The 14,367-nt window shown below is 56.5% G+C and overlaps 1 protein-coding gene across 8 annotated transcripts in view; it reads left to right on the top strand.

Moving 5' to 3' along the window:
• The window catches only part of LRP8 (LDL receptor related protein 8), a 78,697-nt gene that overhangs the window by 47,062 nt on the left and 17,268 nt on the right, over nucleotides 1-14,367 (top strand). For 2 of the 8 annotated variants that reach the window (XM_079697213.1, XM_079697212.1), the window contains exons 5-10: nucleotides 1,560-1,943; nucleotides 2,883-3,005; nucleotides 7,121-7,240; nucleotides 7,312-7,437; nucleotides 10,494-10,668; nucleotides 12,714-12,941. In XM_079697213.1, coding sequence (XP_079553339.1) covers nucleotides 1,560-1,943; nucleotides 2,883-3,005; nucleotides 7,121-7,240; nucleotides 7,312-7,437; nucleotides 10,494-10,668; nucleotides 12,714-12,941 — 1,156 coding nt within the window. Of the gene's footprint in view, nucleotides 1-1,559; nucleotides 1,944-2,882; nucleotides 3,006-3,829; nucleotides 3,953-5,917; nucleotides 5,999-7,120; nucleotides 7,241-7,311; nucleotides 7,438-10,493; nucleotides 10,669-12,713; nucleotides 12,942-14,367 lie in introns of all 8 variants that reach the window. The other 6 variants (XM_079697210.1, XM_079697209.1, XM_079697211.1 and 3 more) reach the window with 6 other exon arrangements.

Below are 14,367 nucleotides of genomic sequence, written 5' to 3'. Positions count from 1 at the left end.
CCCCAACATCCCAAAAGCCCAGAAAGGGGGAAAAAAATGCATCTGTCAGAAACTTGGTAGCGCTGTCAGCAACACATGACACGAGCTGCCCTACATGGTGAAACTGAAGACATCATCGTTCTCTTTTATGTTCCCTAACGAAGAGAAAGGACTTTTTCCCACCGGAAAATAAAAACCAGGCTCTTGGCGCCCCCACGTGGAAATATCTGGTGCTGCCACCACCGAGTTACCTGTGGCCACAGCTCCTGCATCCACACCCTGCCTGGGCTCCCAGGCCTGTTCTTGGCCTCTGTATAAGGAATGAAGGAGGGAAGGAGGCCGGGTCGCTGCTCTAGGAACAGCCTACACTCCAGGATGGGAGGAAAACCAGAAAGCCGAGATGAGTCAGAGTAGGAAGTAAGAGCCCCAAACCTGAGTTCTGGTTCCCTCATCACCATGGACTGCCTGTGTGACCTTGGGCAAATTGATCCTCTCTCTGGGCCTCAGTTTCCCCATCTGTAAACTGGTAGTTGGGCTGGTGGTCACTAAGGCTCTCCCAGCCTCTGAGCTCAGAGCAGCCCACCAGAGAGGGGAAGCCCAGGGCCCCAGGCAGGGCCAGTGACCTGTGCCCTTAACTACTGCACACCCCTAAATTACTCCTCACACCAGGGCCGTTCCAGCCTCCATCCATACCACACCCACTCACTGCAGGGAGCTCCTCTGTGCCAGGCCTTCAGAACAAAAGTGGATCAGTCTCAGAGCTCACCCCCATGCAGTTTGTGGTCATGGGGCAGACAGAGAAGGACACAAGACCCAGACACCTGAGCAGGCTGTGAAGGGCACCAGAAAGGAGAGTGGAGGTGGGTGGAAACTTGCCAAGCAGGGGAGCATGAAGTGTGTTATATGAAAGAGGTAGAATTTGGGCCCTTGAAGGATGCGAACTCATCATTGCGATATACAGAGACAGTGGTGGGCAAGAGATGGGCGCCCAGCAGATGGAACAGCTTGGGCAAAGGCCGGGAGGTGGGAAAGTGTACAAATGGTCCAGTGTGTGACGCGAAGCCGGAGCATGTGCGGGAGTGAGGTGATGGGGCAGAGCAGTAGCTCCATGCCAGTGGCCTTGGATGCTAAGCCAAGGGACTTCCGGATAGTTCTGGGCAAACGGGAGGGGGAGGGACCTGAGCTGTGTTGTAAAGAAGCAGGTCCAGACCTTGTTCCCTGGAAGGGTCAGTGTCATGTTACATATCATTTCCTGAGAACATCACAAAGCCCTTCAAGACAGGGCGTGTTCTGCAGCTTTAGAGACTCTCCTAGTCCCACCATCCTGCTGGGAGCAGCACAGGAATTCCTACTCCCAATGAGGCTGGGGAGGTTCAGGGTGGCAAGTGTGCTGCCCCAGGTCGCCCAGCATGACCCTGGCAGGAGCCGGATTGGAGGCCCCCTTTGCTGCCCCCTGTTCGGCCCCCCAGCCGGGCTCATTCTGGCCCGTGGGTGAGGGTCAGGGCCCCTGCAGCGGGACCAGCGGGCCGGGGCGCCGGGGATGGGGTCCGGCGGGCCGACCGGCTCTCTGTCCCGCGCAGTGTGCGCCCCGCACGAGTTCCAGTGCAGCAACCGCTCTTGCCTGGCCGCCGTGTTCGTGTGCGACGGCGACGACGACTGTGGCGACGGCAGCGACGAGCGTGGCTGCGCCGACCCGGCCTGCGGGCCCCGCGAGTTCCGCTGCGGCGGTGACGGCGGCGCCTGCATCCCCGAGCGCTGGGTCTGTGACCGCCAGTTCGACTGCGAGGACCGCTCGGACGAGGCGGATGAGCTCTGCGGCCGCGCGGGCCCCAGGGCCACGTCCACACCCGCCGCCTGCGCCGCTGCCGCCCAGTTCGCCTGCCGCAGCGGCGAGTGCGTGCACCTGGGCTGGCGCTGCGATGGCGACCGCGACTGCAAGGACAAGTCGGACGAGGCCGACTGCCGTAAGCCACCTCCCCTCCGTATCGCCCAGAGCCGCGGGTGCGCGACTGTCCGCCGAGGGGCCGCGTCTCCTCGCCCTACTGTGATCCTAGTAATGTTTTAACGGTGGCAACAGGACTTGGGAAAAGTGAAGTGACTTGTGTGAGGTCACGTGGCTGCTAAGCTGCGGAGCTCAGGGTCTTCACAGGTACCTGTGACCTTCAGTAATGCTCCCCCCAACCCCCATACCTCCCATCTCTGCCCTTCCCTGCCCCAAGCAGTCACCCAGTAGTTCCAATGCCAGACACCTTGGTACACTCAGGAAGCCCCCCCACCCTGCCTACCTGCTGGGCTTGCTCATCCTTCAAGGCCTTGCCCAGGTTCCTCTGATGGACCCAGCTGGGCTGCGTCTCTCCCCTGAGCTGCGGCAGGTCCCTGGCGCCCTCTCTTACAGCACATCCACACTGTGATGCCCTCATTGCTCACCCCGCAGCCCCACTGTGCACCCCTGAGCTCCTAGAGGATGGGGAGGCTCTTAGTAAGCTCTGTGTTCCCCACCCCTGCACAGCACTGCACACACAGTGGGCGCTCAGGAGGGGTTTGCTAAAGGGATGAGGTCGTTAAGTCATGAGCACGGAGACTCCAAAGAAGACCATGTGTCTGTTTGGAGGGGTGGCCCTGGCGAGAGACAGTGGAGTGGGAAACAGGAGACCCGAGTTGTAGTCCTGCCTTTGCCAGCCAGAGTGCTGTGTGACCCTGGGTGAGACCTTCCCCCTCTCTGAGCTTCAGTCTCCCCATTTTGTGCCTTGGCCAGGTGTCCTCCGAAGACTCCCAAGCTCAGCGACCGGTTCTGTTTTTGCCAGGGGTGGATATGGAGTGGGGGTGAGGGTGGAGGTTGGGGGAGGAGAGCTGTCCCAGCACCACAATGGCCCTGACTCTCTCCCCTTCCCCTCTCCTGGCAGCGCTGGGCACCTGCCGTGGAGACGAGTTCCAGTGTGGGGATGGGACTTGTGTCCCTGCCATCAAGCGCTGCAACCAGGAACAGGACTGTCCAGACAGGAGTGATGAAGCTGGCTGCCTGCAGGGTGCGTGTGGTCAGCAGCAAAGGGGTAGCATCCTCTGAGGCGAATGCCTGAGCTCCTCCCTCCTGGCGCCGTAGAGAGCAGCGAGGGGGACATCACCCCTTGGTCCCTAAGATGCATCTTCCCTCAGAGCATTACTTGCCCCTAAACCACCCAGATCCCCTTCCTGGGGTCCTAGTGGCACTAGACCTGGATTTTTAAGGACTTTGCAAAAGCTGAAAGAGGACTAGGGGGAGGGGACATGAAGGCACTGCAGGAAGTCCAGCCCCCACCATTTGTCCACATCTACACCTCCAAGCAGCCTCCCGCACTGGTTCCCAGACTGAGCAGAGGCTGAGTCCTGCTTCCCAGGAAGCCCACTTAATTCTCAGATGGCTCTGTGGTCATCACCCTGCAGCAGCAGCAGGGACCCTGACCCACTGGTCATCTGGAGAAATGGATCAGTGATTGGGCAGTGACGTGGCCTCCTCTGTCTAGGGCACTTGGAGCATAGGTCCCCCTCAGGAGATGGTCAGTGCATCCTCCAGGGTCTCTGTAGAGCTGCTGCTTTTCCCTCCAAGTTCCCTAATACTGACAGATCAGACACAGACCCCCGTGCCCTGCCCACCTAGATGATGCTTGGGTATCCTGATTATCCCTGGGGTCCTGTCCTTCTGTGAGCAGAGCTCCCACTGGCCCTGTATTCAGCTGTTTGTCCTGGGTCACTTTCTGGAGACCAGCAGGGACTGGGGCTGGAGCTGTTCTCACCTCCCATGGGCCCAGCCCACCCCAGCCCTCCCTGCCCAAGGTCTCACAGGTGCTGTCCACTCTCTTGTCCGGCCCGACAGAGTCAGCATGTGAGGGTCCCCGCAGATTTCAGTGTAAGAGTGGCGAGTGCGTGGACGGCGGGAAAGTGTGTGATGCTCAGAGGGACTGCCGGGACTGGTCAGATGAGCCTCTGAAAGAGTGTGGTACAGTACCTGTCTCCGTCCCACTGCTGGACTAACCCTCCCTGCCACGCCCCCTCCTGGCCCTCGGCCCTCAGCCCTCGCCTGCCCCTCTGCACACATTCTGATCTGACCCTCTCTCTGGACTCGTGTGCTGTCCCATGGTCTCAGACGGGGCTCTTTGCCTTTGGGGCCTCTTGTTCTGCTACTCTGCAAATCAAAGGGCCTTTCCTTTCCAGACGCTCAGAAATTATGCTTCCTCTCACAAATGCAGCCTCTCCTCACTTCTTCCAGATTCAGACCTCTGAGTGTGTGCTCACTCTGGAACTTTCTCTCTTCCTCATTATTTTTGCCCTGCCGACCTAGCCAGGACGCTGGCCTCTGAGGCCTTCCAGCCCCCTGCAGGAGACCCTGCAGAGGAAGAGGTGGGGAACAGCAGGCGGGTGGGCAGACAAGGCACATCTGAAGGCCACTGGGCTCAGGCCAGGCCCGGATGAGCATAGGGCGGACCCAGCAGCAGAGGGTGGCACCATCCTGAGCCCTGAGAAGCTTTCTGGGAGACCAGACTCACAGGCTGGACATGAGTTAGGAGTGGAAAGAGGTGGCTGTCCTGATGGCCAGAGCTGTAGGGGTGGGTTCCAGGCTAAAAAGAACAGGAGACTCTGGACTGTAGGTGGGCGGGCATCCTAGAGAGCACGCAGGAAACCCAGCTTGGGCTCCAGGAAGGTTCATTTCTGAGGTCAGGGGACAGAGAATTTCTTGGGGGACAGAGCCTACGTCAGACCTTCCCTCCCCTACCCTCCTGGCAGACCCTTTTCCACCCAGTACCTCCCCTCCTGGGCCCTCAGAGGAGCTTCATCCCCTGGAGCTCCCCGGAATAGCATGTTTCTGCCCCTATTGAGGATAAAGAAATTGATTTCGGAAGGAAGAGTAGCTGGGTGAAGGTCTCTCGGCCTCCACCTGAGCTTGCAGGTGACAGACTCCCCCCCAGGCCCTGCCATGGAAAGTCCCAGAAGAAGGAAGTTATGGACAAGAGGATGAGGAAGCAGGAGCAGCTGAGCCTAGCCACCGCCCCCCCGCCCCCCACCGACAGACTACTAACCTGCTAAACTCTCTTCTCTCTCGTCTTTTGCATGACACACCAAAGAGACGTATGTACGCATGTGTTTGTGTCTCTGTGCTGGTGAGAGGCCAGTGTCTGTACCCATGGCTCCTTCTCTGAGGAAGGCAAGGGAATTGCATCACGTATCTCTGTGCAGCTCCCACGTCTGTGTGAATGTGCCTGCCTGTGCACGTAAGCGGTGTGTGTGTGCATGCATGTGTGTGCATGCAGGTGTGGGCATGCAGGTGGACGTGCGTGCTGGGAGAAGGGCACACTGCCCCTTCCTTCAACAGGGGACCTCAAATGCTCCTCCGGCCTCTCTGGGCCACCTTCCCCTCTCCCCACCCTGCAGGCCCCCCAGCAGAATCACCTCCAGGGTAGGTAGAATTGGGAAGGCCCGGAGACTCCCCTCGGCCTCTGCCTCAGCGCTGGTCTTCCAGAGAAGGTTTGACGGAGATAGACAGCTCGGGACCCGCTCCCCATTCTCTGACCCCAACTCACCTCAGTCCTGGAGGACTCAGTTCCTTGGTCTTTCCTCGAAGCCTGAGTCACGTGGAGCTCTCTCCTTTCCCCTTTCAGAGCCATCCTACACATGCCCCTCCACCCAGTAAATACAATGGTTGAGCTGCTGCTCCTGCAGAAGGTGGGGTAGGGAGTGAGTGAGCGGGTGAACAAATGAACGGACGGGAGGGAATAGTGTGGTGTGGGAGAGGTCAAGGAGGGCTTGGAGTGACAGAAGGAGTCCTGGAGGTGGTGCCCTACAGAGACCACCGCAAAGCTACCACAGCTCAGCCCACCCCGAGGGGCTGGGGCTTCCCAGGACTGGGCCTGGCTGAGTCACCCCCCAGCCCCCGAGTCATGGGGTTGCTATGGTCTTCTTCTTTCAGTTCTGCCACCATCCCAGAGAAACAGGAGGCGGCCCAGGGGTAAAGAGGAGCATTCCCTAAGCATGGCTCAGGAGGCTGGAGGTGGGGCACCACAGCTACGCATGGCCTGGGGTGGGCAGCTCAGACCAGCTGTGTGCATGGCCCTGGCTGGCCTGGCACAGCTCTGCCTGGCTTGGCTGGAGTGGTGGGATGTGGGCCTGATGGGCAGAGGGTGGCACGGCACCTTCCCTGGCTGGCAGAATTAACCCTCTGTGGTTCTAAAGCTCAGAAGATGCTGTAAGAACTTGGTGAGCCTTGGTCCTGGCCTCCCTGACCTCCGCTAGGACCCTGCCAGGAGGTGGTAAGGGAGTGGAGGACGGGGGAACCAGATGACCTCCTGGCATCCCTTCATCCCTTGCTGCAGTTGGTAATATTGGGACCAGGCCTGTGACTAAGTGTAGGAATAGGGGCAGGTGCTGAAATGAGAGGAGGTGAAAAAAATCCACCATAGTTCACCGTGGGAGAGAACTGACTTAGCAACAGCTCCGTGGAGAAAGAGGCCTGGCAGTCTTAGATAACCAGAAGCTCAGTAGCGGGCAGCCCTTGTTGTTCAGACTCCTCTGGGTGGCAGACTAGCTCTGGGCCCTGCGGGAGAAGGACACAAACAGATGGAGTGCATGCAGAGAAAGGCACTTGAATGGCGGGGGACCAGGAATCGGCGCTTTAAGGAGATTCTCAGGGAGCCATTGGACTCTGGCCAACCCCACACAGAGCCAGCTGCCTCAGGAGGGAAGCAGGCTTCCCGAGGCTGGAGGTGTTTAAGCAAGGGCATTTCGGAAGGGATTCTTGGGGTACCTGAGGGTTGGACGTGGTACCTGCAGGCACCTTCAACTCTGAGGTCACAAGGAAGGAGGAGCCATAAGAAACGTGTTTGTGAAAGGAAAGACCTCAGGCAGCCTAGCTGCCTTCAGCCTGGTGGTGGGCAGAGCCCTGGCCTGGGAGGCAAAGGACCCGAGTTCTGGTTCCACTCTGTCCTGTCTATGTGACCTGGCCCTCTCTGAGCCTCCTCTTGCCCAGTCGCCTGGCTAATGAGGCTGAGGCTCAGCGAGGCTCTGGAGGGAAGCTCGCTGCCCTGAGTCTCTGCTTCAGCTCTAGGCCCATCCCTGTCCTGCCCCCACCCCAATCTGAGCTCCTGGACCCTCAGGAGCCCACGTCCCTCCCCAGGGCTGAACGAGTGTCTGCACAACAATGGCGGCTGTTCCCACATCTGCACTGACCTCAAGATTGGCTTTGAGTGCACGTGCCCATCGGGCTACCGGCTCCTGGACCAGAAGACCTGTGGTGGTGAGCCCCTCCCCGAGCCCCTCCAGGAGGCGGCTCCTCCGGCCAGTTCTGACCTTGCTCCCCCCCCACAGACATTGACGAGTGTGAGGACCCAGATGCCTGCAGCCAGATCTGTGTCAATTACAAGGGCTACTTTAAGTGCGAGTGCCACCCTGGCTACGAGATGGACACCCTGACCAAGAACTGCAAGGCCGTCGGTATGGACACCGCAAGGTGGCGGGGGGGCGGGCAGGGGAGCAGCTCTGAGGGAGTCCAGGAAGCAGTGTGCTTCACATACGTGAGGTGCAGGTGTGCACGCCTGCGTATACACACACAGATGGCAGGTTGCACACACGGTGCTCAGAGTGTAAATATTCAGCACGCACACGATGCACTGTGCATGAACACCCACGCAGACGCTGCACAGCGCCACCCGGTACAGCCCACAGAGTCTGCACTCGCATGACACACAGTGCCAGACACAGGCTGGACCGTGCTGGCTACGTACGGCACGGGCAGCCCATACAAAGAGCGGGCCACGTGCAGACCTAACGTTGATCGTCACGTCAGCCAACGGAATTCACTTGTTTTATTCAGTTCTTTACACTGAACACCTAACGTTGTAGGCACTAGGGATTCGGCAGTAAGCAAAACAGACATGAATCCCTGTCTATCCTCATGGGACTTACACTCCAGTTGGTGAGACAGACAAGAAATCAGAAAAATAAGTACAGTGCATGGCAGATGGTGATGAGGGTTCAGAAGAAATATAAAGTAGAGAAGTTATAGTTTTCGATAGAGTGGTCAGGAAAGCCCTCACTGAGAAGGTGACATTTGAATAAAGACCAGAAGGAGATGAAGGAGTGAGCCATGCATTACCTGCAGGAACCGAAGGCAGCAGCATGCCTGCTGTGTTCAGATAAGAACGAGGAAGCCAGGGCAGCCAGGGCAAGGGGCATAGGAGGAGATGAAGTCCAAGAGGTGACTTGGGGGCAGATCACAAAGGCCTTCGAGACCATTCTAAGGGCTGACTCTTGGTTTCACTGTCAGTCAGGGGGAAGGAAGCCTTTGTGGGTTCAGAGTAGAGGGACAGGGTGTGCCTTACATTTTAACCGACTTCCTCTGGCGGCTCTGTTGGGAATAGACTGTCGGGGCCAGGGGAGGAAGCGGGGGAACTGCTGCAGAGGTCCTTGCCGTCAGCCAGGAGAGAGGTGATGGTGGCTTGGATCAGGGCCTTGCGTGGGAATAATGAGAAGTGGACAGTATGAAAGTATGAATATATTTTGAAGGTCAGGATTTATTTTGAAGCAGCAGGATTTGCTTATGAATTAAATGTAGGATGTGAAAGAAAAAAAAGGAGTCAAAGATGACCCCAAGGTTTTTGACGAACTAACTGGAAAAATAGGATTGCTATTTATGGAGTTAGGAAAGACGGTGAGAAAAGCAGGTTTGGGAGAATATTAGATTGATTTGGACATGTTAAATTTAACAAAACTGTTTAGACATCTAAGCAAAGTATTGTGTAGGCTGTTGGATATATGAACCTGGAATTCAGATGCATGAATACCCATTCTATAGGTTATAACAACACAGCAGCTACAATAATTGAGAAGTAGCCCGTAAACCCAAAACATATACCACCCAAACTGCACAATGTACAACACATACATTAGCCCATCACATGTAACATGGAACCTGTTCTTACCCCCACATGGGACAGCTGTGACACAGAACCGGGATTACATACGTTCAGTGGAGACAACATACAATGGCCCATGAATACACAAACCCCTACGTGTGAATATCTAAAGTGCAGTTACACAAAAACTCAAATCATAAACACACAGGGTTCCTGTCACAGTCACAGCTCTCAGTAAAAATCACCTCAAGGTACCCTGTAACCCAGCTCCTGCCCTCAGGAAGATGAAGTGTCTTTGCTCTCATTTTGAGGTGAGGAAAATCACAGTTTGTCAGTGGCAGAGCTGGGCCTTGAATCCAGCTTTCCTCCTTTCTCCTTGTGCTTAGACCTCTATTTTTCCATGGTATCTGTTTGTCCCACACCTTCCCTGTCACCCCAACCCTGCTTTGAAATAATCTCCATCACTACACACAGGTCACACACCCAGCCCCAGGCCCCACCTGGCTCTATGCTGGTCCTACCCTGTCCCCAGAGAGCACATTAGCCTGGCACAGATGGACAGTGACAGGAACCAGGTGGCCTGCAGAAGTGTCAGCTGGAAAACAAGAGGGGGAGAAGGTACAGGCAGCTCCAGGGGCAGGTGTTGCCATTCAGTATTGCAGGTGCCTGAGAGTGGCCCGTTCCACCTGAAAACAGGCTGGAGGAGTGGCGGCCTGTGTGAAGTGCTAGGCCCTCATAGGCCTGGGGGACAGTGACCCTCCCCATGGAGTAGCCAGGAATGTCTAGCTCACTGAAGATCTTCCTAAAATCTAATCCTAAATCTAAAAATGGGTTTGTGTATACACGGGAGGTTGTGTGTTGTCCCTTTGCACGTATATAATCTGTGTCATATTGTACACATCCCACCCCTGCTATTGGCTCAGAATAAAGTGGAAACTCTTCCCCTGGACCACAGGATCCTTTGTGATCTGGTCCCTGCCAGCATCTGCAGATTCATCTCATGCCAATACACTCTGTATAAACTAAAGACTCACAACGACCTCCTTGGATCTCCTCCCTCGAGTCTCACCCCTAGCCCTGAGGTCCGTGCTCCATTCTGCAGCCTCAGTCATCTTTCTAAATCATTTAACGCTCATGTTGCCCCTTCTTGAACACTGCAGTGGGGCCCAAGCAGAGGAGGTGGCAGCTGCTGGGGAGAAATGCATTCTAGGTAGAGGGACAGCTTGAGCAAAGGCCCCAAGGCAGCAAAGCTCTGCTGTGGCGAGGTGATGACAGGTAGTCTGGTGGCCGGAGTCAAGGTGTTAGGGGGGTGAGTGATGAGGCTGGCCAGGGAGCTGGGGTCATGCTGCAGAAGGCCTTCCGTGCAGGCCAGAGGAAATGGGGAGTCATCAAAGATTTGGGGGGAGTTTGAGTGCGATAAAAAGAATAAAAACCCCTCTGTTACGCGTGGTGCTTTGCATCTTATGCTTTTTGTACCCATCATTTCACCTGCTTCTTTAACCTGTGAGGTAGGAGTTGTCACCACTTTTTACAGGAAATGAGGAGTCCCCCAGCAAACCAGTGGCAGAGCCTTGGTCTCCAGATCCCCCGCCTCTTGCACTGACCCTTTCCCTCTCAATCCCCACTGCATGGCAGCTGGCAGAAGCCCATCCCTAATCTTCACCAACCGGCACGAAGTGCGGAGGATAGACCTGGTGAAGCGGGACTACTCGCGTCTCATCCCCATGCTCAAGAACGTCGTGGCGCTGGACGTCGAAGTTGCCACCAATCGCATCTACTGGTGTGACCTCTCCTACCGCAAGATCTACAGGTGAGTCGAGGCCTGGGTCCTGCAACCAGGCCTGGGGGGCGGGGCTGGGGCCAACAAAGAAAGAGAGGAAGGGTGGCCTCTGCACCCCTTCTGCCTCTATATTTCCCCAGGACAGAGATGGGGCTTAGGAAGGCACGGGGGATCACAGCGGTTGTGGAACTGCCAGGACTTCTCCACCTGCTGGACCTTCCGGGGCTGAGGGCTTAGATGGGCGAGCAGCTTTGAGCCCCACGCATGGGGGCTTTGACTGACCTCTGGCGGCCTGATGGGGCAGTGCGAGACACAGGAAATGTTCAGCCAGGGCGGAAAGGAAGAAGCCTCTGCCTGGGCTTTGGTAGGGATTTTCAGAGCAGCTCACATATGTGTGTGTTGGATGCTGGGGACTCAAAGATGACTCAGACCTGGTCCTGCCTGGAGGGTCCCACTCAGAGCATAGAGAAATCCATTGTGATGATCGTGAGGGAAAAGTATAGAGGAGGCCTCTGACCCAAACTGGTGGTCAAGGAAGTCTTCCTGGGTGGCACTACCTGCAGTCCAGCCCTTCACACCACAGTCAGTGGACTCTGGCGCTTGGGAAGGCTCCTCGCACACACAAGGAGGTTCTCTCCTGGGAACCTCTGCATGCCCAGGCCCCCTTTCTTTGTCCTGAGATGCACTTGGCAGGACTGCCGATGACCAGGCACTGGGCGGACTGTTGAACGAATGGTGGATGGATGGATGGAAGCAGTGCGAGTGCTGCTCACTGACAGCTCGATGCCTGTCACACCCCAGCACACACAGACACACTCACTCACGCTCGCACACCCAGAACCAGCTTGAGCAGCGCCTGTCCGATGGTTGTGACGGAAAGAGGCAGGATTTGAGGATGCTCTGGGTATGGAGCTGTGGGAGGAGGAGTCAAAATGAATTCCCAGGTTCACTTTGGGAGTTTCAGTTTCCGGCTTGGGAGGTTTCGTGGACGGTGGTACCGTTCTCTGAGATGGGAGCAGGGGAGGAGCTTCGGGCGGGGGGTAGGCAGTGTGTCTGTGTGGCTGAGAGGAGGGGAATGGGGATGAACAGTCTGGGATGTGTTGAGTTCAAGGTGTCCATGGGACGTCCGACGGGGGCCAGTTGGCTTTATAGTCTGGAACTTAGACAGTTGTCAGAATCAGAGGGTCAGAGCTGTGGATGGTCGTGGGCACTGTGGAACTAATCACCCAAAGAGAGGGTATGTGGAGAAGAAAACCTTGGGAAATAAGGCATTTGGGAGAGAGAAAGCCCTGCTAATTTTGCCTCCTGAGTGTCTGCTGTACTGTGGCCCCTTCTGTCCATTCTTACTGCCTCAGCCCTTCTGCACACCCTCTTCGTCTCTCACCTGGATGCGGTCACAGCCTCCTAACTGGTCTCCCTGCCTTCATTCCCTCCTCCTCCAACCCCTCGCATATTCTGCAGGTGCCACAGTGATCTAACATGCCTATCTGGCCATGTCCTCCGACCTGTTCAGTTACCCCTCCACAGTGAAATCCTGAGCCTTTAGTGTGGCATGCAGAGCCCGTCAGGATGTGGCTCCTGCCTACACTTACTTCCTGTCTTACACCCCACCTCCCCCACTCCACCCCCACCGGATCCTTCACTGTTCCAGAACACACGCCTCGGCATCTGCACATGCTGTTCCCTCTGCCTTCTGTTCTTTGTGTTCCTGAGAAACTGGTCCTTCAGGGCTCAGCTAAAAGGCCTTCTCCAGCCCTCCAGGATGATGTAGTCTCCATTTCTCTGCTGCTATAGCCTCTGATACTTTCCGTAATCACAGTGTATGGGTGTAATTATCTGGCGCTGTAAATTTCTGTCCCTACTAAACTGAGCTCCTCCAGGCCAGAGACTGTGGCTGACTCGAGCCTGTATCCTTACCCTGGTGGCCCAGGGAATGTGTTGAATGGAAATTAGCCAAGTTCCTCTCCAATGCGCTGCTGTGGCCCAGAGGGAAGAGAGAGGGGAAGGGCGGCTCCAGATGGGCCCGGGGGTGGGGGGGTGGCACACCTGCCCATGCCAGCCCTGGTTGCTCCTAGCGCCTACATGGACAAAGCCAGCGACCCGGCAGAGCAGGAGGTCCTCATTGATGAGCAGCTGCACTCTCCAGAGGGCCTGGCAGTGGACTGGGTCCACAAGCACATCTACTGGACCGACTCGGGCAACAAGACCATCTCAGTGGCCACAGTTGATGGCGGACGCCGCTGCACTCTCTTCAGCCGTGACCTCAGTGAACCCCGGGCCATTGCCGTCGACCCCCTGCAAGGGTGAGTGTTCCCACCCCAAATTGCCCTAGGCGCTCAGTCTTCATGTGTCTGTCACAAGAGCTATCTTGAGGGCTTTGGAAGGCCCTGGGCCACCCAGACACAAGCCACAGGGAAGAAAGTCCATGCGGGCCCCTCAGTCTGTGAACCCCTGACCAAGGGTCCCTTGCTCATTGGTCGCCAGGGCACTCCCAGGACTCTGCTACTCTCTCACCATATCATAGAACCAGAGCATCTCAGAGCTGAGTAGGGTGCTAGAAATTGCCTGGTAGACGCTCCTGGGGCAGGAAGTCTTCCCTCAGGCTGCTGCGCGCTGCAGGTGGGCATCTGGCAACTGCTCACACTTCCAGAGACAGGAGCTTGTTACTTGTCATACAGCCTGTTTCATTTTGGGGCAGCTCTGCCCATTAGAAAGTATTCTTTTGTTTGTTTCTTTCTCATATTCCCATATCTGCCTCTCTTCAACTTCCTCCATTGGCCTCCAGAGTTACCTCTAGCATGTCTACTCCCTGCCCTGCAGGACAGCCAGCAAGATTTGAGGACTGAGATGACTGGGTCAGCTCTGCTCCAGCCTGCCCACCTCCATCCCCATCCCTGTGGCCCTCAGCCTCTGGGCCCCTCAGCCCCCAGGCTGCCCTGCTCTGCCCTGCTCTGCCCATGCCTCCATATCAGGGGTAGGGATTCTGAACAGAGCAGGACTCCCTCCCTCCCTGGGGATGTCCTGAGATGGCATGGTTTTTAAGCAGCTGCATCATATTATGTTTACCAGGATCACCAGCTTCTTCCTACTGCTGTTTCCTTAATTGTTAAGCAGGGATAAGAAAACCCTCTTCTTCCAGTGAGGGCAGCTGGGGGTGAGGCTGGCCACCTGAGAGGGTGTGCAGTGGCCTTGGGAAGTGACCGACAGCTGCCGCTTAATAGGCACGCACAGGTGCATCCAGGCACTCTGCAGACAACTGAGTCATCTCATTTAACCCCCACCTCAACCCTGTTCTCTGTCTGCTATCACACAGACCTGGGGCTGCACCTGCCATGTCCCCCAAACCATATAGTTACCCCCAGCCCATTCCTGGTCCATTGTTGCTCGGTCAGGGTCCCGCCAGGAAACCCACTGCACACTCATTTTAAGATAATTTAAGGCCAATTAATAAAGGGACTATTTACAAAGGAACGGGTAAGGTCTAAGGCACTATCCTGGACTAGTAACAGGTAACAGGCCTGAGGGGCAGGAGAAGGGAGGGTTACCCAAGTTGGGAAGGAAAAAGCGGGGTAGAGAGGGTCACCTTTAGGGCATTAGCCAGCTGGAGGCACCTTTGTAGGGGGGAGTTAGGGGAATAGACATCCTGACTTCAGTCTCTCCCCTTCCCCCTCTGATATTTTGGTGAGTACAACTGGAAGCCAGACAGCTAGGGAGCCCAGCCCATTGATG

This window comes from Hyperoodon ampullatus (genome assembly GCF_949752795.1).
Source record: "Hyperoodon ampullatus genome assembly, chromosome: 2".
NCBI lineage: Eukaryota > Metazoa > Chordata > Mammalia > Artiodactyla > Ziphiidae > Hyperoodon > Hyperoodon ampullatus.
The sequence above is the reverse complement of the archived record's forward strand: the minus strand, read 5'-3'. Positions and strand labels throughout refer to the sequence as shown.